The following is a 26,767-nucleotide window of genomic DNA, read 5'->3' on the forward strand; positions in this document are numbered from 1 at the left end:
CCATGCTGCCTGTTTTTGACTCTACCGTGGCAGCCCGGAGTCGGCTTGCGAGCGGCGGGATTTCAGCGCGGGGCTGAGCGCCGGCAGCTCTGGCAGGGGAACCCTGCCACTGTGCCCGGGCTTTGTGCCCAGGCTGTGCGTCGCCGTTTCTGCGTGTGCCTTTGGGGGTCTGCAGCGGTGGGGTGGCCCCCTAGGCCCTCGGCATGGCAGGGCTGGGGGGCCAGCAAGCGGCCGGTGTGGCGTGTGGGATGGCGTGCTGTCAAGGAGACCTGATTTCTTTAGACATGTGGGCATATCTGGTAGGTGGAACGCATTTTTAATGTACTTTTCCCAGTAAGGAGACTGCGCTGTTACTTATTGGTTATATTTAATTGACGATAGTAATTGCCTTTCCTATAGGCGCTTGTACGGATACCATAGTGGAGACCATAGGCATCGCTACCTAGAAACCGTATTTTGGAAACCTGTGTTTGGAAATGCTTTTAGCTTGCACTAAGTGAAGCAAAGCAGCATGCCTAGAAAAATAAACACATAAGCGCATGCAACTGTCTGTTGGATCAGAAACCATATTTTTCAAGCGCTCTGCGAACCTCAAGTGTTGTAGTGTAAAACAATTGTTTAACATAAGTGAGGGGGAAAGTTCTTTAAACTGTGTAGTCACCTCCTCACTTCATCCAGCTGCAGCAGTATGTTTGTTGTCAAAATATTCCTTCCCCTTCTTTGCACTGATGTACGAGATAACAGCGGTATTCAGCAGTGTCTGTACAGCAGAGAACAGCCACTGCACTGGATGTGTCCCCAGCTGCCACCTTTCCTCCTTGGCAGCAAGTTTCCATAAAGGTGTGAGTGGGTAGGGAGAGACAGAAGCCTCAAGCCAGGCTGTGTGTGGTAAGTTCTCTTGCCTAAAGAGGAGAATGGGTGTTCTGGGCTGGGCAGTTCCCAGTGGGATGGGAGGTGACCCTGGGAGTATCCCCACCCTGGCCGGGCAAGGAGGGGGGCAGTGCTGGAAAAGGACCTGGGAGCAGCAGGGGAGTCAGGTCCAGCTCCAGGGGTTACTTTGTGGCACTATTCATAGAGGTACAGACAGCAATTCTCTGACTCAAGGGAGAAAATGCAGGCCATAGTCCTGCCCTCCGCCTGTTTGGGTTTGAAGTGGACAATGTGAACCTAAGGAATGATTTCATCATGGTGATGCGTGAAAGTAACTGAAAGGATTTACTGCTCTAATCTTTTCATGGTGCTTAATTTAATTTTCATGTGCTTTATTGCAACACTGATTCATCAGGTGAGTGGGAGGGAGGCTTGTACAGGTGGTTCTGTTTCTATTGCTGGATTAGATATTTCTCAAGGTGCTTTCTTAGCCACAGCAGGAGAGAAATGGCTCTGTGTCTGATACAGTGCTGTGATTTGAAATCCAGAATATCTCTAGGGAAAGGCCGTTCCTATAATCTGCAGTGTTTGAAATCAGTGTGCCGTGCTCAGAGCAAAACTGAGACTCGACTAATTCTTATTATGTTCATAGATCATAAAAATTTCAGTTAAGCTAATCTGAATTGGGTTAGACTCACTTCACTTCCAAGGGAGCTGTTATCTGCTGGAGCCAACTGTGGGATTGTCAGCGTTGCCAGTGCTGAAGGTCTTTTGGTGCTGGATCTGGGGCTGAAGAGGTGAAAATGAAACTGCCCTGAAGTGTGTCAGCAGGGCCCTGCTGCTTCTGAGCTGCAGAGCACAGACCAACCTCTCTACAATTGCACGGATTTGTGCTATTTGATCTCCTGTTTTATTTGAGGGGAAAAGCTGCATTTGGTGTTTTTTCCCCTGACCTCCCTGCCTTTGGAGCATTGACAGCACAGTGTTTTCCCAGCCAGAAATGCTGCTCCTCACGCCTCCACTCCTCAACATATGATGTCTCTGGCATCAGGTTGTAGGTGTTTGTACATGCCTGCTGTGGTTACTAAGGTAAAGGAAACTCAAGAAGCAGCTCAGGGAATGGGAACAATCCAAACGCTAAGTGCACACGGGTTTGGGCAGCAGTGACAGTGTGACTCTGCCAGTGTGCCTCAGTGTGGGTCTGGGCTTGCTCACTCCTCGTGCAGGCTCCAGACTGTCACTGCTGGTGTTTATGCTGTGCTTTGGAGCACCAGGCGTCTTGAGACTGAGCAAACTCCTCCCAGGGCTGCTCAGCCCTCATTTTTAGCTGCGTGGTTGTGGTGCATTTAATTGTACAGGGCTGTGTCTAAACCACAGGTTCTGCCTTCATCCCAGCTCCTCCCCACCACTATGGCTCTTTCTGCTCATGCAATGAAGGAGGAAGGAGACAACCATCCTGGAAAACACCCTTTTGATAAGTAGCTGCTGAGCCTCTGTGGAGAACTAGTGTGAAAACTGCCCAGGTTTTGACATTTCTTAATTATTGGAATACTCTTTCTCTGCTCAACACTCAAGAGAGCATTGTGCTTGCATCGGGCTCTAGGTACTGTATATGCGTCTGTGTAATACAAAAAGATCAAGGGACTGAGGGGGAATATTCTGCAAAATTTGAAGCAGCTAACAGCAGGCTAGTAAGAGTTACCTGTAAATGGTTTCTGCCCATCACAGAAGGAGAGTGATATGAAAGGAGGATTAATTTTTTTTTTTAAGGTTAGAATAGTCCAGCTGCTTGTGTGGTGGTTTTTAATTTCTTTCAAGCTGCATAAAAACCATGAGCATATCCCTTGTTCTTCAGTCTCAGTTTTCTGTAGTGTTTGTAGAGCTACAGTTGAAATTGTGCCATTTTTTCCTTTGCTCTCCTTTCAGATTGAAGGGATTTATAGGTGTATAAATCAAAGTCTGAATTGAAAAGGCTCAATTCTTGTCTTTATTTAATAAACAGCCAGCTGTATACCTGGGCTTTCCTTTTGCAGTATGTCACTGAGGTCTGTGCTCTGTTCCAATATCAATAACTTTGCTGTGCTGGCAGTCTTCTTGATAGTAGTTTTTCTATGTGTTTTGTTAAACTCCATGCCAAGCTTCAGCTCACTGGGAATTGACTGCAGGGCTGTATGAGTTTGAGTGTTTTGGCAACCCAGTTACCATTCGCATGATTATAGCATCAGTGAAAAATTAACCAGCTAAAGGCAAAAAAGAGATCCTTAATAAAGTGGGACGTGTGCAGGTCTCCTTGTGGGAGGGCAGGAGAGGGGCAACTCAGCATGGGGCTTGCCTGCTTCATCCTGTCTAATCTGTCAGTGAATCAATCAATGTGAAATTGCACCCCCAAGGAATAATGTAGTAGCTATTTTGTGTGTATTCCCAAACTGGAATGCTGCTGTAGTAGAGTCCTGAAGGGCGTGCTGTCTAAATCGATCAGCAGAGGCCAAGATAAAAGCAGACTTGCTGCTTATCTATCAGATGATGCAGAGAGGCATCGAGGGATGAAATGCCTCGTTCTGTGTTGAGTACAAAGCTTAAATGTGAGCTTGGTCCTTCTGCATCCCAGCACTTGAGGCACAAAAGCAGTGTCGTGATAGCTCTCCTTCAGCTTTCTCTCGGCAAAATCGTGAGATTGCTCTGAAAGGCGCTTCAATTTTCATGCCAATGTGTTTTGTTCCAGACAGCTGTTGTAGTGTCATTGTCCCTCCACAGCTCCAGTGCTGCAGAGGCAGCTTGGCTTTTGTTACCTGTGTTGTTTGATGCCAGTTAAGAGTGCAAAGCTTATGCTAGCACTGCGCTGTTGAATTGATTTGCTCTTTTGTCAGGTTAAAGTGACAGGGAATTCTCCCCTCACAGCAATAAGCTGCCATGTCCCAATGAGGAGAGGAAGGGAGTTCTGATCCCTTGCATAGTGTGGGTAATTGTTGATCATTGTGAGTAATCTTGGCAGAATGAAAAGAACAATTTAAATTTCTTTTTTTGTTATTGTTTTGACATTTTTGCACATTCTCTTTTTGGTATGACTTCAGCATCAGGAGAGAATCACTTTTATGTAGTAGGAGGTGACCAAGGCTTTTCTATGCTTTAACAAACAGGGCACAGTTCATTCGGGGAGCTGTTACTGGCTCATCTGTAAAATCTCTGAAATGTGAATGTGAAATTGCCGCTGGAATTAATGCGCCATCAGGGTGGTAATTCTGGCAAGCTCTTGGCATGGATGCAAATAAATGAGATTTCCATTTTATAAGATGAATCTTTCTGTCTTTTCTTGCTGTGTTTCCTTGAAAAAGAACCTCACACACTGCTGCAAGCCTGACAGTTGCTGATGCAGTGAAATATTTTTTCCCCTTACCTTACTAAGGAAAGTAATCTGGATTTGCAGATCATTTCATGACCTTTTCTTTCATATGTGGGTCAAAGACAGTTCGGGTCTAAGCAGGTTTTTTTGGTTTTGTTTGTGTTTGTTTGTGGGATTTTTTGGTTTTTTTGGGTTTTGTTTTGTAAATTTGTGAATCCCTACTTGGACTATGAAGGCTTTCAGTGGGCACTGAATGCACCGTGCTAATTACAGCATTAGTGGGCAAGGCAGCAATTTAAACTGCCTTCCATGGAGCTCTGTTATTGTAATCTAGGGCAGGACACAGGTGTGTTAGATATGAAATACGCAGTGTTTGTATTTTTCAGTTCTGTTTATAGTAATTTTCTTCTTTCCACTTTAACATCTGTCATTTGTCCCTGCCTCCTTGTCTTGCTCTGCCTTTGTAACCTTTCTTATTGAAGAGGAGATAGAATGTATATAGTCATGTATAAGATTATTTTGTTTTCATTCAGGTTCAATGTATGCAAACAAGACACAATTTCTTGGCTGTTGAGAGTGTTTTTTGGAGTTGTGGGGTTTTTTTGTTTGGTTTGGTTGTTTTGGGTTGGTTTTTTTTAACTGATGAACCACCTAGGCTTTGTTGCCTGTGATCAAACTGCTGTTACTGCCTGAATTTCTCTCTGGACTCCAGGTCATGGGAGGCACCTTGGCACACCTGCAGTCATTTATTAATACCTGCACTCATTTATTCACACATCTGTGCATTGCAGTATTTATTCATACACCTATGCACTGCACTTGGGGAGCTCCACTTGTGGACAAGGCTGGAGGCTGCTTAAACCAAGCCTAGACTGTCAGGCTTCTAACCTAGTTTTTTCCAAGCTGGTGTTCAAGTTCTGGCTTGTGGAATCCCTCAGTGTAGGTGCTGAAAGCTTTCTTTTCCAAGAGAGTGAGGTGTGCTGAGAAGCTGGGAGGATCCCCTAGCCATGAATATATCTGGGAAATGTAGTCCAGGGTCTCTCATTTCTGAGTATCCTGAGGAGGTACATGGCCAGGGTGTGTCAATATCAGCTTTCCATGTGCCTTTTTCATCCTCTCTCTGCCTGGATTATGTCTTCTTTGGTGTCGAGGTCTCTTACTGGAAATTCACACAATATTTAGAGCCGTATTGTCTTGGAGTCTGCTGGGCTGTTCGGTAATATAAATAAAAATTATCTCATTATGTAAGCAAGATACTGAATAACTTGTCTAAATGAGCTATGACGGTGGGTGCAACAGTGCCAGTTTTATTCTCTTTGAACAGGTGTTTCCCCATGAGGAAATAAAGGGCAGGTAGGTAGGGACTGAGTGAGAAACGTTGAGTAACGACAGACTGTGACTCAAAAGCAATTTAACCATAATAATCCCCACAGCATTAAAGGTGCTTTTTCCCAGAAATGCACAATATGCTGTTCTCTGCCATAAAGCTGTTGTCAGTTGACATCGTTGTGTTAACATAAGACTTGCTGTTGTTATCCGCAAGATGCACAGTTAGCAGAGCAATTCTAGTGCTTGCTGCTAATTATTACTGATGTTCTCCCAATTGTTGAAAAGCAATATATTAAAGATATTTCCTGCTTAATATTTTATTCCCGATGGCTGATGTGCTTATGTTGTGTTAAAAATAATGCTTCTAATATCACTCCAAGTATTACCAAGCCAGCGTTTGATTTATTTAGGAGAACAGAGAATGACCATTTACCAAATGCCTCTCTTGAGTACCTGTTGTAGAGGCTTTTTTTTTTTTTTTCAGAGCAGCAGTGTGGAAATTTATGGCCTTTATAAACAAAAAAATGTTTACTGCGACCCTCTCAAAGTCTGTGTGTTTTCCCATTGACTTCATGGCAGCCAAGTGCTTTTCATCCCGTGTGTCTCTTGGAGAAATCAGATTAATGATGCATCACTAGCCAGAGAGAGCTTTTGCTGAAAGCTCACAAAGACAATAATTTACCATGTGATTTATAAAATGCAGATTTTTTTTCCCCTCTCATATTAAAAAAGGAAAGTGTTGAGGTGAAGAGAAGTGAACAGAGAATTGGTGCTCAAGTACTATCTCTGCAATGCAAGAGGGACATTGCAATACCATTAATGAGATTCTCCCATTTTCCCTTGGAGAGGTGGTATTGAATTTAGCAATAGAATTTGAACAATTTTCCACTGAACATCTCACTTTTCTGCTCACCGAATAGCTACAAACCCGTATTGTTTAATAGCTAGCTTCACTTTTAACTGATAGAATTTCATAGAGGTAAGATAATAGCTCTGAAAAGGTAAGACTTTTTCTAGACACTGTTTAATTTACTGTAATTATATTAAGTGCTAAATTGAAAGAGGCTTTTCTAGTTAAGATGAGGATAATGAATAGTTGTGTGTTATTACCATAGCCACGATGGGGGAAGGAGGGAGTGATTTAAGTTTCGCTCGAGACAGAAAGAAAAAACCCTGCCCCAATGTGGTCCTTCATAATTTATTTTGCTCTCTCTATCACTGACTCCCAGGTTTTGCTAGAAGAGTTTTCTGCCCTTTGTACCTCAGGGATGCAGCAGTTTATGAAAGGAATCAGCAGGCACTCCAGGTGAAAATGACTGTGGAAATAGAGTGAAGAACCAGACTGCACCCCCCAGCCGAGCCTGGAGCTACACAGGCAGGGGCACACACAGCAAATGCCACTGCAGCTCTGAAGGCACTGCAGTGTAGCACGGCTCCCCGGAGGCTCTGCTCCCTCCCTGCTTTGCCCACACTGCAGAGAAAAGCTGTGGTTTGCTGCTCTTTTCTGCTTGGAGCAAGTTGCAACATCTCGAGTCCCCGGGCAGGTTGAGTGGGTGCACTCCCAGCTCTCTGTGCCATCCACCAGCACCTGCCTCTGCTGCTCTTCCTGTGCCGGGGCTGCGGCGCCTTGTGCTCTTGCTTCCCTCCATTGCCCTTGTTTGAGAGCCTGAGCGAATCACGGGGTGCAGAGCTGTGTACCCCAGTGAAAACACACCAACTCGCTGTCTTGGCATGTTTGATGCAAGTGAGAATGGCATCTTTCATGCCATTTTTAACGTGGAGCTGCTGTAAGCACACCCTGCCTCTCCATGTGGATAAAAGTGTTTTGTCTGGAGCAGGATTTCGTTGTGTCTTTGGAGGTTGAAGCTGTTAAGGGGAAAACCAAAGCATGTTCCTTTGTTTATTCACCTCTGTACCCCGGGGTCCAAGACACCACTTCTGTGCAGTGTTTCATGCACTGGCTTCTCTTGCTGTCCTGCTAGGACTGCTGCCAAAGTTGATCTACAGGGACTTATCACACACAAGCATTTATCTCCTGGGAGTTGCACTCGTGCCGTGCTCTTACCTCTCAAAGTCTGTCGAGAGCGTGTGTGATTGTACTTGACACTTGTGATCTGGGCTGGATGTGAGCTCCCAGGGAAAGGCAGTGTGTGAATTATTTAATCTCTTGAGCATTCCAGGCCCCTGTATAAAAAGCATTAAGCAATATGGGGCTTTTTCTTGCTTTAAAAGAAGGTCTGTGTCAGCCTTGCTTGAACTCTCAGAAAGCTGAGTATTTTGAGCACTAAACTTCATACCATTGTTCCAAATTCATTGGAATGCAATTATGGGGGACCAGTGTAAGAAGTGTTTGCTTCCAGGTGGACCAGAAATATTCCTGGTAAACCTTCTGTTTCTTTCCCTTGTCTGCCTCCTTCCCTCCTCCAGTAATTTGGTTCTTCTGGATTGAGACAGGTTGAGGCAATGCAAGTAGGATAATTCTGTGGTTAGGGCATTTGGCTTTGAAATCAGGAGATCAGTGTTAGTTCCTGCTTCCATCGCAGGCGTCCCGTAGCTGTGGGGAGATTGCTTGCACCTCTGTGCCTCTGTCTGCACCAGAAAAATAACAAAGTAAGTTTTGCGGTTGGGTTTTATTTATTTTCTTGTGCTGGCCTACAGGGCTCTGTTATGAGGGCAGGGAGAGGGTCTGATCTCTTCTTGGGGTTGTTTGGCACTGTCTGCTGGCCCAGTTCCAGCCAGAGTACCTGTTTACTCCCTGGATAAACCTACTAGGAAGTCCTCAGGTGCCTCTTTTTTTCTTTCTTTATTATTCACTGCCATTCTTTTGTCATGCTTTCTGCTTTCATTTCACGTCAAAATTAAATGGTGAGTTAAGTGGTGTAGCTTTTAATAATGTGTAGAAAACGAGCTGAGCTGCAAACATAGATGGTGCCCGTAGGAAGCCTGGAATTATCCCGTAGTGTTTTTAATGGGCAGTCCTACTGCGCTGTGAGCTGTGTTGGCTCAGTGAGGCTGTCTTAGATGAGCTGCAGATGAGACTCCCAGTACTGTAAATATCTGTGCCATTTAGCTTTGAGTACCAGGAAATGAAACGGCACGTGAAATAATAAAAAGGTTTGTTTTACTGAAGTCAGTAAAACAATATTTACTTCAGGCTGATCTGGAAGTGGGGACCTTAGAAAAGTCAAATGGAGAAGAAATGCAGAGTTTTGGGGCTAGGAATGTTTAACAGTCTGGCTGCTCTGCTGCTTGATTACAGCCCAGCGAGGTGCAGGGCTTGGTCAGCTGGAGAAAGGCTCTGCAGCACTTGGCATGGTGATCTCCTAAGGTGCTTTTCTGGGGAGAAAGTGGGCTCAGGTAGGAAGGCTGGAGTTTGCTTTCTGGACAACCTAGCTCCTCTTTGCATCTTAGATTTTAAAGCCAGTTGTGTCAGTCCTGTTGATCTCACTTGACTTTGCACCTGCAAGGATTTTACCCTGGAATTCTTGTATCTAGAAATTTCTGGTTGAATTACAGCATTTTCCTTAGGCAGGTAGTGCATTTTAATTTTTGGTGGTGATTTTTTGTGCTCTTCAGAAGTGTGTGTTTTCCTTACAGTAAAAGATATGTGCAAATGTCTTTAATGTGGCATTTTTTACCTTCTTTTTTCCAGCTTTCTGACACCTTTTCCCTGTAAGTGATTGCAGGCTGTGATCAGGTGATCCCTTAAATGACTTTGATTAGTTAAGTAGGTTGAACTTCTTAAGTCTCATTGCAGTTGATTTAAGACTTGGAGACAGCCTTATGGTTTTTTGCTGGGTCCTGTCCAATTTTTCATGCTGCTGTATTTCAGGTAAGGATGAAGATTGCTTGTGTTATGTCAGCAGTGATCTTGCAGCTGTCAAAGACAGAAGTAAGGCTGCATTCTGGCTCTTGCTCTTTTGGTTCCTTCCCCCCTTGTTTATGCTTCCAGGAATTGAACAAGCCCTGTTCACCCACAGTATTGCGCTTGGCATTTGGACTCTGTTAGTTATCTATAATTCTTTGTAAATCAGAGCTGTTTTGGAAAGCTAAGGTTTGTGTCTGGACTGGGAGGAGGAGGCATTTTGGTCTGGTATGTGGCAACACGAAGTTATTTATCACAGATTGTGCTCTCTGCACTTCAATACTCTGCTGACATTTTGCCAGTAATAAAAAGGTCAAGGAAAAAAGTTGCTTCCTACAAATCATGGCATCTGATTGTTCTCATTATTAAACAGAGCATGGTTTCCTTGGAACAAAATTTCAGCCATCCCCAGCTTTGTAAACGATGAATTACCAGCTTGTACAAATGCATAAAAATGAAAATGCAGCTTTCTTTTGATGTTGCTGGTCCCTATTCCAGTGATTTGTGCTTTCCTGAAGCAGAGTACAGGGAAGATGCAAGAAAGAAGTGTCCCTTAGATGTTAAATACAGTAGCAGAAAGAAATTATGTGAAGCTGATTCTTGAAAAATGAGACATTAAGTTGATTTAAGAGGCCAGAATAGTCTAGGGCTCACAAAATGTTACATATTCCTAATTTTTAGGAATAGCTTTCCATGTCACCTCTTAAGAATGCTCTGTTATGTCCAAAGCACAGCAATTCAGTTAAACACAACATTTAATCCTTTTATTTTTTTCCCCCTAAAAACTGCCCTATTGAGTTTTGTGTCTGAGATGCCTTAGCCTGAAACTGCAGTGCTGTTTTTTCTTGTAACCCCAAGTGGTGCTTTCTGATACAGAGATCACTCTGTTGGAGGGCAGGCTCTGGCTTAAATATAACAGTAGTGGTTGAGCAGTGGATAGGAATCAGCAAGTCAAGTTGGAGATGCTTGGACACTATCCATGGTGGGGAGCTTGGGTGGGTGTGAGGGAGCTCAGAGGAAAAAGGTTACTGTTTGTGGGGGCAGGCTGATGAGCGTTAATGTTGTCAATTAGGGTAGTTTGTTAGTTTGCGCAAGAAGCAGCAGAGCTGGTGTATTTTTGTTACAGAAAATGAACAGAAGTGTCTTGCAGAGGAGTGCTGGCTTGTTTCTCTTGCAGCAGGGTGTTTGCTGCTACCTTTCCCTAAAGCATCTCTGTAGATACCTAAGAATTCACGGCTAAAAAGAGCTGAATTATTACAATTATATGGCCATGGTGGACAGAGGAATTGTGTACTGCCGTTCTTACTGCCAAATTCAAAATTAATTTGAATGTAAATCTTTTCAAAAAAGGGAGTGTAGAAAGGTCTGTGTTGGGGAGGATACAGCTTTTGTAGTCTCTGGCAGTTAGAATCAGGTTTTTTTAGGTTTTTACAGTGTCATTACATGAAAGTCCAATAGGCAGAAGCTGCGTATTTATCTACTCAGGAACTCAATATTGCTATTAATTGGTGTTGGAAACAAGCCAAATCCACTTGCAATAGATTTATTAAGAAAATGCTGTTTTGCTGTTTGAAATACTTCAGCTAAAGCACGCACTCCTGGGCAACTTGGTGAGTTTTACTTTCTTACAGAGCATTTTATATGTTGGTCCTGGCCACAGCCAATGCCTTGTAAAATGCTGAAACGTGCTGAAGCAGGAGCAATCCACTGGCTGTGAGGGGACTGAAGGAGCATTCTCACCTTCCTGCCATGCCAAGGCATTTAGGGAATCACATTCATGCCTCCTCTTCTAGCCTTTCATATTTAAATGTGTTCAAAGGTTGTGCAGGATAACGCAGTGTGTTTCTGTACTTGCTTTGTATCAAACAGACCCTGCTGCTCCTTTGCACCCAGCAGATGTGTGCAGAGTACCTAAGCAGACTTCAGAGAAAGCCCCTAAGGGCTCGTGTTTAGCAGAAAAAGTACAAAATCTTGAGCTTTGCCTTTAAAGTCACTTTCTTAGGATGACTTCCATCTGGAGGTCATCCTTTCCTCTCTGTGCTCATTTCTCCTGTAGGAAAAGCTGCAGAAGGTTTCCCTTGTGAAAGCATCCGGCGCTGCTGTGTTTGGGTTTGTGCGCTCATCCTCCTGCTCTCTGGAGTGTGTCTCTCACAGAATACACTCGTTTCCGCCCCTAAATTCTTTGTTTAACCAGCACTGGCAGGCTGAGAGATAAAGGTGGAAACTTGGAACGAGACTGGAGAAATGGGCCTAATTTTAGGAAGGTTTGAGTTGAACAGGAAGGGAGCAGGTGGGCAGGATGCTCTGGGGCAAACACACAGCGCGATGTCGGTGTGCCTGCAACAGTCACATCTTCCTTACACTTATGTTGGACTGATGTTACATTTCTCATTAGGCCATTCTCATTGCCACCAGTGTTATCCTGGGAATTTCTGTGGCTTGTCTCCACCCTACTTAAAACTGGACTTAATGAGCAGCTTCTGGAAAGTGAGGGGGTAAAAAAAAAGTACATCATGCCTGCCACTGTTTCCTTTCACAGCTCATTTACTGGGCCTTTTCTTCATACATTCAGTAGTTCTTCACAGACTTTGGAAGGATTGTATACAGAAGAAATTTATCAGGTTGCGTTTTTTCATAAATGTAATTCAAAGAAATATCTCCCACTGCTATGTACAAACTAATATGAAATCAGGCAGTTCTTTTGAGCTATCAGAGGCTATGTCAATGGCCATAGAAAACAAAGAGGAAGCCAAGGAAAGAAAGGCAGGGTAATACCATGGCATTTGAAACACTACTTTGTTTTCATTCAGATATTTTTAGCTAATGGTGATTTTTTTCCTTTATGTGAGCTGATGTGTTGTGTCAGTGGTAGAAGCTGCCAGCGTAGATGTCTGTCCCAGGAAAAAGATACAAATTGACATAGAATACTTTCCAGGGGCTGCTGGATAAAATTATGCTCAGAAATGCTTCAGCAACTCTCCTCATTAGTCGTAATAAAATCCAGATTAAAAATTGCAGCCCCAGTATAATCAAGGTTTAATTAGTCTTGCAGCAGCCCAGGGCCTTTGCAGTATTTCCACAGCTATCTTCCTGCAGCTTCAGGCACCCCACTCAGGTGGACACCTTGCTTTGTTTTATTTGCTGCAGTCCTTCCCAGGAGAAGTGATCTAAATACTTTCAAAGACACTGATGGATTGTTTCCTTGGCTTGAAATGGATTTTTTCTTTTTGATCCTATGCATCCATTTAAGTCCTGGTCTAAATCCCACTGGAGTTGTGTTGGTAGTGGGGTTTCACTGGGGAATGGGCACAGGTGGATAATGGGAACAGGTAGAAAATCAAGCCCATGGGTTGTACTCATGGCTTGAATATATAAAGGCATTCTCTTCATACACATTTGGGCTGTCACCGTAGTCCAGTTTCTCTGACCCTTGCAGCTTTCATGGACTGACAGTGTATGCAGGGCTGGGGGCTTGCCATGTTTGTAGGTGCAACCAGGACATGCTCTTTACTAGGTGTTCATGAATATTCTGGTGTTCTACACAACAGCTGCTCTAGAAGTGCAAAATGTGTGTAAAAACAGGGCAGAGAACCTTCCCTGACTCTCCCAGGGCATGCAGAGCACAGGTACCTTGAGCTGAAATAGTTTTTTTCCCTGAAGTTTTATTTGCCAAGCCCCCCAGAATGGTATATATATTCAGCACTTCCCCTTCTGGAGCAAGCAAAACTGGGAGCAGTTCTACAGTGTCTTAAAAAAAAAGTAGCACTAGAGACACACACAAAAAAAATCTCATTCCTTGATGGATAAATGAAGGCAGCCCCCAAGACTGCTGTAATTTATATGCTTTCCTTTTTCAGTGCTGTCGCTGGGGAAAATAACAGCATGCCTGCTTGCTGTCCAGAGAGCTGCTGTGCCAAAGCAAATAGTTGCAGCAAGTGGCGAGCAGAGAAGGCACCAAGGTATTTGATGGATGAGTGTTCCTCCCCCAAGCAGAGAGGAGCATTTGTGAGAAGCTAGTAATATACTGTGGTTGAAATGGTCCATTCAGGGTATAAAATTCCCAATCAAGTTGCCCAGGAGAGAGTTGAACAGCTGGTATAAGAGCAGAAATCGGTGTAGATGAATCAGGTTGGCATCTAAATGACTGTGGGCCCTGGACTGGCCCTGTTACTTTTTTTTCCCTCTGGTGCATGAAGTCAGGGAAGATTTTGCTGTGTGATGACTGACATTTGTTTCTCCCAGCTTCTTGCCGTCCTCTTACAGCTGCCTCAGTTCCAGAGAAACAAGATGCTTGTCCTGTTTTGGTACTGTTGAGATTTGGCATTGCAGTGTCCGAAATTCCTCATCCTGTCCAGCCAGGGTAGGGTGCTGCTCAGACAGGTCCCAGAGCTGGTGGTGTGGGGCAGAAATAAGCTGGTTGGGGAGCTGCAGCATCGCTGTGGGTGAGTGTGGCTGCTGAAGAGCTCTCCAGAAGTGGGAGCAGCTCCAGCTGGCTGTGAGGGTGGAGGCAGGCTCCTGTGCTATAATTACAAAGGCTGGTGTTTAATTGCTGCTTCCTGCTTCAGAGATGTGTGTAAATTAAGAAGGTGCTTTACAATAGCAGCATTTAACTTCTTCCTGTCATCTGCTTTCATTTTAGTTGGTCTGGGCTGGGATTTATCAAAGGAGGCTTCCTGAGCTCTGTAAATCCCTTGAAAGAGTCTGGGCTCTGGGTTCCTAACTCTCCTGGAGGTGACTTGATGTTCCCTCTAACCCAGGTTGATTGGGCTCTTCTGCATATCTGTTTGTGCAAGACCACTGTGTCTCACAATGTAAAATCCAGGGACTAGTTGAGCTGATGTGAGAGGAAGCTGGTTCATCTTCTTTGTGCTTCATAAATTGAGGAACATCCTGAGAGGCTCCATGATTGCTGGATATAAGGGAAGAGGAGTGAGTGTGCAGCTGGAGGGATGTGTAGTTCCGTGGGGAATTGAACTGCAGCCCTTTAAGAATTGCTGATGGGAGAGTGGGCAAAATAGCACCCTATTTTGGGGCTGCTAGCTCTTCCTCCAGCCTTTTTTTTTTTTTTTTTTCCCCCTCCAAATTTAAATGAGATAGAGACCAATTCAAGGCTGGAGAGGCAGATTGCATATTGACTAGGTGTTCAAAATTAAAGCTCTAGTGTGTGGGTATAGTCAGAATAGCTGTGACGATGCTTCTCAAAAAGTACCTTGCTCATCTATTTGTTAGTGATAATATTAAAGATTCAGGGAAATTTCATCAGTGTTGGAGATCTCGAGGATGTTCGAAATGCTCAGTTTAAAAATAGGAACTTCAAGGTGGGGGGTTAAGAAGCCTTTTTTAACTATTAAATTTTTTAAGTTCTAGATCATGTTCCATACATGTGTCAAATCTTTTTTTTTTTTTTTCTTCAACTAGAAAAGGTTGGACTTTTCTCAGGTTTTACTGACAAACAAACACTTTTTCAAAGCAGTCCCCTGAGGTTTAACAGGAAAAAAAAATACAGTGACATTGATCACAGAACATCAAATCATGGCAGCCCTAGTTGAAACACACAATAGAGCCAATATCTCTTTACTGTCCTCTTTTGCACTCCAAATTAATGCCAGAGGAAGGCATTTGTTTGAGGCAGGACAAATTATTTTGGACTTAACTCCAAGATAATGCCATGGATGGGTCACAGGCCTCCCCAATGGTGTGTGAGTTGTGTGGATATGTGCAGGTAAGAGCAATGGATATAGGTTTGTCCACAGGAAGAGGTCAGGACTGGCACACTTAGTTGTAATGTGGAGGCAAGGTAGCTGCTTGTGCCAGGTGCTCCTGCCGTGTTGCTCCGTTCCCTGGGCAGGCAGAGTTTGCAGCCATGTACATAAACTGCACGTGGTGTTTGGAGCACAAAACTCAAAAGGTGCTTTTTATATGGCTCTGTGCTGTGCCTTCCTTGACTGGCTGTAATTGGCAGAATTATTCAGGATAACGCTCTCACCAAGCGGTGTGGTGGTAATTAAAGTCACTGTTATGTGTTTTAATACTGCGTGTTGTGTACTCTTTGGAGGAGGAAGGGAAAATAGGTGAGGAAGTGGTAGCTTTGAAGAAGAGGAGTGGTTGTGCCAATTATCCTGGATGAGTTGTTCAGTGACAGTTAATCCATGTGAGTGAAAACAAGTCCTCTGTGATGCTGTGCCAAGGTCAGGAATTTGAGCTCCGTTTGAAGAGTGAAAGTTACAGTCTTGCGGATTATAGCTCCTTAGAAGAAAACACCTCTTGAAAAAATTGAAGCTGAGCTTTTCCCACTGTGTCATCCATGTAATCTTCTCTTTTTGATGACCAGAAGAGGACAATGGCAGAGTAAAGACCCCCTTATATGAATTATTCCACAACTCAGAGGTGTAACACAGTGGGTTTGTGAAAATTGTCTCGGAGTTCGTCCATATTCATGCCTTTGCATGCAGGCTGCCAGCAGAGATCAAGCACTGCGTGCACTTGATTTTGCAGGAGAACAGCTACTGCAAAGATACATTATCCTTTGCCATCCCTGATGTCAACAGAGCTGAACTGATTTATACCACCTGGAGCTTCTGTTCAGTATGCTGCTATGTTTTTAGCAGGTGGAAAATGGTCAGATTCAGAAACGTGACCAACGTGATTTTGTCTGTGTTTTCTCATGTTACAAACAGGGTCAAGCTGGGACTTAGTATGTTGGAGGTTGAGCAAAATTTGCAATACAGTTCTAGGAGCTGGTAATTCGGGGTATCTGGTTCACCCATATGAATCCCTCTATTGTGCGGAACAAGGTCATTTTCCTTTCTGTCTCTGCCTTCTGTTTATTTAACCAGACACTATCTTGTAAACATTTTGTTCAATATCTGTGACATCATTTTCGGTTCACTTCATATGTGGGTTATATGTGTTTGTCTGTGTCCCCCTGCCCACCTCTCCACCCACTCATTGTTAGTGGATATGTACTATAGGCTATCCAGAGACTGACATTTCATTTTAGTCTCTGAAAAATGATGCTATTGGTTCCAGGATAGACTGCAGTTTGTAGGACATGTGATCTGTGTTGCCAAGCAAGGAGACACCCCTTTATCTCATTACGTTGACCTTGCTGATATGTAATCACACCCATTGTAGTATGTACTGGTGCCGTGTAGCCCTAGCAGAATATAAACACAGTCCTTTCTGTATATAGCTTTTGTCTTTAATGTAGTAATTTTGTATAAATGGCACTGTTTTCATGCAGAGATCGCTATCTGCCAGTACAAATGAACATGTAAGGCCTTGGATTTGGAATCTCACTGACTTCATTATCCACTTATATTGCCGTGCTTGAGCAAACAGGTCCCCAGTAGATAAATGGCACAATGTAATTTACACGTGCCTCTCCTGGAAAGTGTGTGTGTGGAAGGCAATTGCTGGGCCTTAACAGTACCTGTGAGCGTTAAGGGATTGTTCATGGAAAGAACCAAGTTGGATGGATATTGGTCCTTGCACCATCAGTACTTCTAGTGCAGTATGAAAATAAACACTGAGGAGCTGAATTCCTTTGGAAATGGCTCCCAGTAACTCCTTGCCTTATTGCTGATCCATTTGGAGAAAGTTGTTGCCATTTGCCTCTTTTCTAACCTACCCCAGAAGTAATTTACTCTTTTCTCTCAGTCTTGGGCTGTTTTTCCTTGCGTGTTTGTGGTGATGCTGCCTTCTGTCACTGAGACTCCGTGTGCTTAATTAGTATGTCCCAAAGGCACTGGAAAACCTGAAGGGTTGTATTTGGTCAGGAGTAAAATAACATTTTCAGACAGTAAGATTTTTCAGAGGGAATGCCCCACTGCTCATGTATAATTGAAACCAGGCTTTTCAGAGTGTCTCACTTGCACACTGGAGAGCTGCGAGTACAGACACACCCTGTAATTGCATAAATCAGAATGAATCTAAGGGGGACAAGGTCTATTGAAGTTATATTTTGGAAGGCAGGATTACTGCTGTTCATGGTTTGAGGTTTGGTGGTTTTCTGAACTGTTTGTGAACAGAAAAGCTGCCATTGCTCTGAGAAGTCCCTGTGCATGTTCCTAAGAGGGACTAAGCCAAGGCAGTTTTGGGAAGGGGCTTGGGACTCCCTTTGCTGCTGCAGAACAGAGGCACTCACACCAGGACAAGCGCCAGTGCTGTGTGGCATGCACCAAAGCCAACTGGGCAGAAGGGCAATTCAAATCAGATAAAGCCAGTTCTTGAACAGATTGAGCTCTATGCTTTTCTAAATCAGAACATAAATGTCAAATTCCTTATAAATACCAGGCAGTGCCCTGCTGCACTGACCTGGCATGTCTGTTGTGGCCTGATGGGTGGGAGAGCAGGGTTGAACTGTTCCCCCATGAGCCAGAAAGATGGAGAAATATTGCGGGTTTGCTTCTCAAAAGCAATTATCTGCATTTCCCCCCAGCCTGAAGCAATGGGTCACCCTCTCCTTGGCATGGTGAAAATGTGTCTAGTCAGCACTGGGGGAAATTTTGGAATAGCCCAGGAGTGTCAGGCCTGCAGATACTATACCATCATTAGCAAATCTGCCTGAATAGCTTTGGAGCACTGTAATGTGGGCTGCAAATTGCGAGGCTGACTCCTTACACAGACCACAGATCCATCACTTTGAAATGTCAGGCCTTTGTCACCCAAAATAGTCTTTTGTCTTCTTTTTCCATGCGCGACACATGGAATTTTTTCTCTTTTGCCTTGTGTCTTACAGTGTAGTTGGAAAAGAGCCTGTGGAGTTCACACTGAGAAGCTCAGCTAGGAAGAAAAGCTCTTTCCTAATTGTTTGTTGACCAAAGAGATGCAGGCACAGTTGAACTGTGGAAACCTCAGGAAACCAAGAGGCAGCTCTTGGGACTCCTGGTAGGGTGTTGTGATGCTCTGCCCTGCAGTGCTGTGTCTGTAGAGTCTGGGAGAGCCCCAAGCCAAAGTTCCCCTTTTCAGTGGCTGGAGTGGCAGTCATGGCCCAGACTGTCAAATCGGCCCTTTCAATGACAGGATTGTGAGAGTGTTCTCTCTCCCTCCTGCTTACCTGTGTGAATCAGACGTGTGGATCCTCTGTGAAAACACAGTACGTGGTGTTAGCAAGAGGGAGCTGTGAATCCCCCTCAGTTTCTCAGCTGTGGTGATTTTCTGAGTCTTGATTAAATGAGGAGTGGTCCATATGTGAGTTCTGGTCTCAGAAGGGAAAGAAAAAGCAAGTTTCTATTTGTACACACACGCTTGTACAACCAGAATTATAGCACCTACTGAAGTGTGGTACACATTTAAACTCTCATCTGGGTTTGAGGTTGAGGACTGTGTTGCGCCATGAGCAGTGGGAGGGGATTCAGGGTGATCACAGTAGCATTTTTGTTTCCAGATAAGGACTGTGCTTTGCAGATACATTCTCCACTTGTGGAGTAACTTCCTGTGCTCTATTTCATGTTGTGGAGCAGTTATGGAGTATGCAAACTGCATTGCCTTCAGATGAAACCAAACTGTATTTATGATAACCAGAAGAGATAGTCCAAAGTGAAACCTGTCCTGTAACTTGATTCCTTAATCTGGATGCCATCTGCAGTGTAATTACAGTTCCTGAGTTTGGATCTTGGTGTTTGGGAAAGGCGTCAGCCTATCAGCAGCCTTGGAGACATCAGGCTGATGTTCAAGTGATGGACCCATGTGCTGTGTGGGAGCCTGGAGGAGACGTGTTGTCTGAGGGCCTTCCACAAGTGTGGTGGAAGATTAAAAGGGCTGAAGTGTTGTGGGTTATCACATTGCTCCTAAGGTTAGCCCCAGCAGAGTGGAACATATTTTTCATGTGGTCTCTGATGCTGTTGAGGTTTGACCAACAGCTGTCAGAGCTCAGTTTCGTTCTCATGGGTCCTCTGTGCTCCAGGGCAAACTGGGGGCTTTTGCCCTTCTCAAAACTGGATTTCAGTTTTTGTGTTTTTTCTTGGCGCTACACTTAATCTTCTAGGAGATGGTACTATTGAACTCTTTCATGGTAACTATTACTTAAAAATATCACAGAGGAAGCCCAGCATTCTGAGAATTATCTTGGCAGCTAAGTACATGAAGAGCACACTTTAATATTTAAATTTTATCTCTACATATGCTTTTCCCCTTTTAGATTTGGGATCTTTCCCATAGAATTTAATTTTGGGTAAGAAAAGGTGGGTTGACACGGGTTTAATTTCTTGTTTTTGTTCTTACTTTTGTTCTCACCACTCTTCTACTCTTCCTGGGTTAGTTTCACGTGCACAAGTTGGTTTTGTGGAAGGAGATGTACAAACCAAATCACCTCCAGGCGCCACTTTGTTGGTTTTTTTTTTTTAAAGTATGAACATAAATGCATCTCCCCCTTTCACCAGGAGGCAGGGCATGAGTCTCAGAGGGTATGCCAGTGAAATTAGGGCCTCATTTTCTGAGATAAAAACCTGGAGCTGTATCCCTAAGAATTCACATCTAGGGGCCCAGTCATGATACTTCCCCCCCTGCCCCAACACTGTCACATCACTGGTGCCTTTTCAAAGCTCTGTGTGAGTCAGGGTTGGAAAGTCTTTTCCCATGTATTGGTTTGTAGGACAGAGTCACAATGTTCAAAGGTGTGAGCAAAATTCTCCTACCAGTAACCAGAGTGTTTGACTTCTGTTTTGGGGGAAGAGGACCAGCAGCAAGTGTAGAATTACTGCTTGACTGTCAGTACCATCAGTATTTTTATTGTGTTTTCTGATTGGTCTTGGACAGGGAATTGTTTGCTGTGTGAACCATTTGTTTTTACCTTTCTAATACCAGGAAGTTTTAAATATAAAAATATACTGTTGTTTGAGTTGGCTCTGAACAACCCTCCTAAAACTTTTAATGAGCTCTGAAGGAGGGCAAGACTATTCCATCCCTTCTTTGCAGGGACATCCTCTGCAAGTGCTTCTCTCCATCCACTCTTAGGCTATTTCCCTTTCTGGTTACACAGAAACTGCCCAGTCAGATCCGCAGGACACGGGGAAGGGTGTTCCTGTCCAACATTTCATGGGACCTGTGGGATAAGAGGGTTTTTTGTAGCAGAGAGTTGTGTAGGTGTTAGTGGAACAGCTCTAGCTGACCTCAATTCCAAAATCATCTTTTTGTGCTGCAGCTGTCTTCTGATAGAGTCCTTATTGTAAAATGTCATATGGACCAGAGGCAGCTCACAGCTGTCACCTGAAAAGGTTATGTTTTACCAGCAGCTTGAGTTTCTTTGTTTTCATAATGTTGAGTGAACCTGTTCTAAATTTTACTAGGGCAGCCAGGGACACCGACTGATAACCTCAGCACATCCTGTAGCTGAATCTGCACGAGCAAATTTACACAGAAAGTCTTGTTGCTGAACTCCTGAGGAGTAAAGATGAAGCTCCTCTTCAGCACTCTGTGTGTTATGCAAATGATACTGCAAGTAATAGGGTGCTGTGAGGACACATTCTGATAATTTTTTCTTTAATGTGCTCATCTGGTTTTTTTTGTTTTGGTTTTTTTTGTTTTTTTTTTTTTTTTTCTTTTAAATAGTTTTAATTTTTTAAAACTTTGGCAGCTAGCTAGTAGGAAGTTATTGCTGTTGGGCTAGAGCAGGCTGGTGTAGTCTAAGTTGTTGGTTGTTGACTTATCCTTGCACAACTCCTAGGAAAATGTACTGCAGGCTTTGCTCCATCTGGCTAAATGCCCCATCCTCTCTGAGGCACAAATTGAATTAAGAAACAAAGCTGTTTTCTACAGTCTGGTCGTTGCTATTCAGTCAGACACTGTTAAGAATCCATTTTAAATATGGATCCCAAAGTTGATTTAATGTTAAGTACAAATAGGTGCTAGATAGCAATATCTTTTTAGCTAAATGTTGAAAATTATACTGGTTTTTCCTGTTGCCAGTGCCAGATTTGGAACATGAACATGCCCTATTGTCCCAGGCAGACTTGGTTGGTAGTAAATACTTCTACATATTATTCAGATGCCTGCCTGTTGGCAGCAGGATTCTTGGAGATCTTGGTTGACTTTCCAGAATTACAATGTGGAAAATTAGCGTCTGAATTTTGCCAGCAAACAGCAGGCAAAGGTAGGTGTGGGCAACCCTAATCTGGTGTTAGGTCCAGGCACTGACAATGATGACTGCCTCTCCTAAGCCTTGGAGATGGAAGAGTTTGGGAAACAAGGTGTTTTTTTAGCAGATGTGTGGATTTAAACAAAATAAAGTGAAGCTGTCAGCCCTTTCCCTGGTCACACTGATGTCCTGAGTGTGGACACTTCCCCCAGGAGCCCAAAGGTGCATCTCTCAGGTGATCCAGTCTGCTTCTCCAGGCTGAGATGGATCTCTTGCAGTGATGGAGTTTGTGGTCAACTGCCCAAGGCACCAATGGGAAGAGTCCCCTGGGAAGATGCATGATAAACATTGAATTCCCTCTCCCCTAAGATCACACAATATGAAGGTGTCTACCATGGAGCTCAAGGAGAAATGGTTAATGGGGACCTTGGAAATCTAGAGCTGCACCACTGAGTCTGTCAGGTGTATGAGCTGAAAGCTCTGACCTTTCTGCAATTGCAAGCTAGAAGGCAGTGTGAGACAGCATTGCTGTTTTGGCCTCTCCTCTGTCATCTCCCTGCTCCTTTGCAGCTCAATCCAATCTCCAGATGGATCCAAAATACAAACACTAGTTGGGAAATTTCTGAGTGAACAATATTCTTCCCTGTATCCTTCTCCCATATCTGCACTAGCTCTGTTAAATGAGGAGCAGAAATACAGAAATGCATTTAGTAATGATGTAGCTTCTTCATTTTTTGCCTCCTCTGTTTGTTCTCAGAAATAGGCAGTGAGTGGTTGGATCATGGGGTTGCTATGGTGAGCTTTAAGATACACCTTTGATCATAGTTGGTGAGTGCCAGCCAGCATATTAATTCCAAGCAGTCCGTATGCTTCTAGACCAGAATACTCTCTCTTGCTACTCTTCATTTTGTTGAACACTTAGCCTGCTACTTCACAGACTACTGTGTCTTGCTGCTCCAAGAACTCTGTTCAAGTTTGGTATTTCCTTTTCTCATTGGAGGGGCAGCTGGAAGAATTACTTCCCGAAAGGAGGTTGTAGCCAGATGGGGGTCAGGCTCTTCTCCCAGGCAACCAGCAAGAGGACAAGAGGACACAGTCTTAAGCTGCTCCAAGGGAAGTTTAGGTTGGACATTAGGAAGTTCTTCACAGAAGGGGTGGTTGGGCATTGGAATGGGCTGCCCAGGGAGGTGGTGGAGTCACCATCCCTGGAGGTGGTTAAGAAAAGTCTGGGTATGGCACTTAGTGCTGTGTCTGGTGTTTGGTCATGGATGACCTCAAAGATCTCTTCCAACTTAGTCAGTTCTGTGATTCTGTGACCCTCTCTGCTCCCTGCTATCTCAGCAAAACCCACCTGTATTAATCCTGATTTCAGATAATCTGCTATAGATTTAGCTATTTAATGCCAACTTCTGGGTATGTTAAATGAGACACTGAGATGCCTCCCTGGAAAATCAGTAGCAGAACTCCTACTGCAGAGGAAGGAGACAGGGTCAGATGATTTTGCCCCAACAAGCACTCTGCAACAAGGATGGCTGAGTGGTGGTTTTCTGGTCTTTGACTTCATTTTTCCACAATGGATAAATGCCTCCTACCTCTGAAAATATTTTGCTGTCCTGTGTGGTTTTCTACAAATACAAGTGAAAAGCCAAGCAACAGGGAATGTGATGCTCAGTTCTTTTCTGTGATTTATGCTCTGGTTTATCCGGCAAGGCAGCCTACATACCCGAGAGAACAGTCTGAGTATCTGTGAGAACAGAGATCAGATAGCAGTGCTGCCTTGGCTTGCTGGGCTGCAGGGCCTAATCAGCTATTAGAAGATGATATTAGGAAATATAATTTACAAAGAGACTCCGTTCAGAGTGTTTTGAGTCTTTTGTCAGTTCCAATAGAATATTCGAGAGGAAGTTCTCTATTTCAGTCTAGTTCTTTTGGGTTTATTTTTCATTTTTGTGTGCTTCTTTTTCTGCCAAGCAATTACCCACTGCAGCTGTTTGCTAGGACTTGCTTATCTAGGCTTCTTGTTATTATCCTGGCTAAAAAATTATTATTTACTCATATGATAATACCTAGAGCTTCTAATCTAGGATCAAAGCTTCATTGTGATGGATGTTACACAGACCATAAGTCTATTAAAGATGAGTATTTGTTGTCTTAGGAATGTATGGGCTTACTTTATGACTGCAAGAAGGGACAGAGCAAAGCAGGGAAGCATTCACATGCAATATATCAGTTACAGTCACACTAGCTTGTTTTGAAATGGCAAAGGTTTGAGCCTGTGGGAAAAAGAAATTGTAATGGCTAGAAAATGTTGTTTTCCCCACTAAAACAGAAATTATCAGTGTTTTCATTTTTGTTGCCTCTGAGAAATATTTGCAGTACTTTTGCAGCATAGAATGGGTTTTGCTACTGTTTGCAGGACTACAGCCAATTTCACCAGTCACTGGGCACAAGAGGTTTCTTTAAACAGAAATTGAGAAATCCTGGGTAAGAAGTTTGCATGACAAACATTAGTCAAATGTACACTCCTCTGAATTAAGACTGGGCCTGAGCCTCTTGTAAGTCCTTGGCTTGGTTAAGACCCTGCAAGCTTCTGCATCTTCCAGCATGACTGCAACACTTACACTTGGTGTGGCTCGTGTTACTCTGCTTGGCTTAAGTCTGCTGCAATTGTTTTACAAGAGGCGGCATTACCAACCTTAAAGGAATTAAATAATATTATTTTTTGATAAATCTGAGCCTTTGTTGTAGGCTGAACTGGGTGGTAGTATTAGCCAGGCTAGGTTTTGTGCAGCCCTACTGAGAGGGGCCATAGAGTAACTGTGAACGAAATGTTAAATGGTGAGCTGACATTGTGAGCCCAGCAAACTGCCTGCAAGAATGCACTACGAGGAGCTTTGACAGCAGATTGATATTTTCTTCTACCCTCTAGTGCCCTCTCAGTTGAGGAGGTTGTGGGTTAGCTGGTGGGGCCCAAACGTGCTGAGCACATTCAGTGCGCCAGGAAAACAGTAACAGAGGGTTTGAGACGCTTTGAGAGTACAGCAGAGGGAACGCTGAAATGTGTCCCAGCAAGCACAAAGTATGGGAATTTCCTCTCCTGTGGGAATGGAGGGTTTAAATGTTATCTTCCTGATCTTAAATGCCTTCTCAGCAACCCTGCCTGTACCAGTGGGATTTGTTCACCTACGTCTGGTGGTGTCCTTGGAAGGAAACCAGCTTTTGCATAATCAGTCTCAATAGGAGGGTGCCTAAAGCTTGTGAGGTCGAGTTTGTTTTGTTTGTTGTCTTGTTTTGGGATGTATTTTTTCCCTTTTTTCTTATTCTTTTTTTTTTTTTTTTCTTTTTTGGAACAACAGGGTATTTCTCCTGCCAGCGAGATGTCTGTTCCACCTTGGAACTGTACAGCTTGCGCCTCTGGTTTTTTGCTGGCTCCTACGCTTGGCTTTCTGTTGCTGCTACTGCTGGTGAGCTTATTTCAGAGATGTGCCAGGCTTAGCATGCAGATCCAAATTTAGGTCTCTCTGCCTTCAAACAGAACAGAAGGTCTACAGAAGTCATTTTTTAGTGTGACTGTTCAGAATAGCTAATTGGCTTGTTGGCTGTGTGTGAGACTGCACAGCATCCTTGGACCCGGCCGTGCTGTGCACTTGACTTTTCTTCTTTTATGCCTTCATTACTTGCCATGGTGATGGCCCTAGGTGACAGCAGTCCCAGCAAAAATTTGGGAACAGAAGCCTCCAGCCAGGCTTGATGAGGGACTAGACTTAATTTTACTTCTCAAGACTGTGTCGCTTCATCCCACCCAGGCCTGTTTCCTTGCTTAACTTACTGGTTTCATGATTCATTTAGTCTCTTCGTATTTCCAGTGACATGCAGGTGCTGCCTGGCAGGGAGACATATTTCCTGAGCAGAAGATGGCCAAAAAGGGTGGAGCAGAGATAATTTCCCTAATGCAAGCTGGATTAGTGTATACCTGTGTAAGGACTGTAGCTGGTGGGGCTGTCTTAGCCCTTAGACTACTTTGAGTCACCGAATGGCTGGAGCCGGGAGGTTTTAGGAATCAGAGAGCTATTTCTGGCTTTTTTTGGGTAGGAAGGGGTTGGAAATGAACAGGCTGGTGAGAAACAATGTGGCATATAACTAATTGCAAGACAAATATTGTCTTCTATTTGTGATAATTATTTTGTTTTAAAATCGGCTGGCAGTTAACTACTTAGCAGTTGAAGTCCTTTATGTTTTCAGGTTTCACATCTAAACCATAAGGGAATTCACAGCTCTCTACAGCTGGTTAGAAGCACATTTTAAAAGGTGCCTGCAATTTAGCCCTATGTTGTTCGGTAGTAGAGCAGTAGTAAATGTGTAACTCCAGGAGTCTACTTGTAGGTGTGTCTGGTTACTGTATTTCTTTATTCCTACATTTTTAAGGAGCTGATATTTGAGTAAGCAAAGGCAGATCAAAGGTATTGCGTTATCATTGGTTGCTTTATTGATTACTCAAGCCTCCTTCACTCTCTCATTAAAAGGTTCTGAGCCCTCACAATCTGCTGTGCTGCACAAGAGCTGTGCCAGGCTTGCAGCACCCTGTGCTGCGCCTTCTTTTCCTTCCAAAATGGTCTTCATTTTAATGGAATTGTCTTCATTTTGACCTGGTACAAGTCTTGTGATGGGGATTTATGTTGCTTTTTGAACACAGAAATTTGGCCAAAACCCCCCAGTGAAATAAGCTTTGACTCTTGTCTCACGTGTTGTGGATCTGGGGGAGGAAGTTGGTAGTAGGTACTTGAATCATTTCCAACATTGCATGTTAGTCTTGGGTGGAATTAAACTGCTCTAAAATGAGCTGCTGCCATGGGAACAAGGTATTAATGATTTCAGTGTGCTGAAGAATGCTTAGTCAGGATTTGGGAGAATAGCCACCCAAACCATTACCTCCTGTGTCTTCATTCCTTGTTTCTGTATCATGATGTTCCTGCTTATGGCCTTAAACATCAGTAAGTGGGACATGGGAAGGAGCTGTGGTTGTGTTTAGGACTCTGAGGCATTTCAGTGCAGTGATAAATGTCAGAAATGATTCCTGAACCGCTCTTCATGAAGGATCTCTCCCTTTTGTTTGACACCAGTGGCTGTGTGCTGCAGTGGTTGCTGTTGAGGATGCAGCTGGGATGGGCTGGTTTGCTGTTATCAGCAGCTGCTGTGTTGAGGGGGGATTTGGAGTAGGTCAGGTAAAGCAGCAGAGGACCAGAAGTCTTCCCCTAAACCTCAGGCCTTTTAGTGAGGTGTGAAGGGT

At 43.8% G+C, this 26,767-nt stretch overlaps 1 protein-coding gene across 1 annotated transcript in view; it reads left to right on the top strand.

The window, feature by feature from the left end:
• The first annotated feature begins 216 nt into the window (after positions 1 to 216).
• OSBPL5 (oxysterol binding protein like 5) overlaps positions 217 to 26,767 on the top strand; it is a 135,449-nt gene continuing 108,898 nt past the window's right edge. Inside the window, exon 1 of the mRNA XM_066320874.1 lies at positions 217 to 299. Within this exon, the coding sequence (XP_066176971.1) occupies positions 249 to 299 (51 nt within the window). The 5' untranslated portion in view covers positions 217 to 248. The remainder of the gene's footprint in view (positions 300 to 26,767) is intronic.

Source organism: Sylvia atricapilla, chromosome 6 (genome assembly GCF_009819655.1).
Source record: "Sylvia atricapilla isolate bSylAtr1 chromosome 6, bSylAtr1.pri, whole genome shotgun sequence".
NCBI classification, from domain to species: domain Eukaryota; kingdom Metazoa; phylum Chordata; class Aves; order Passeriformes; family Sylviidae; genus Sylvia; species Sylvia atricapilla.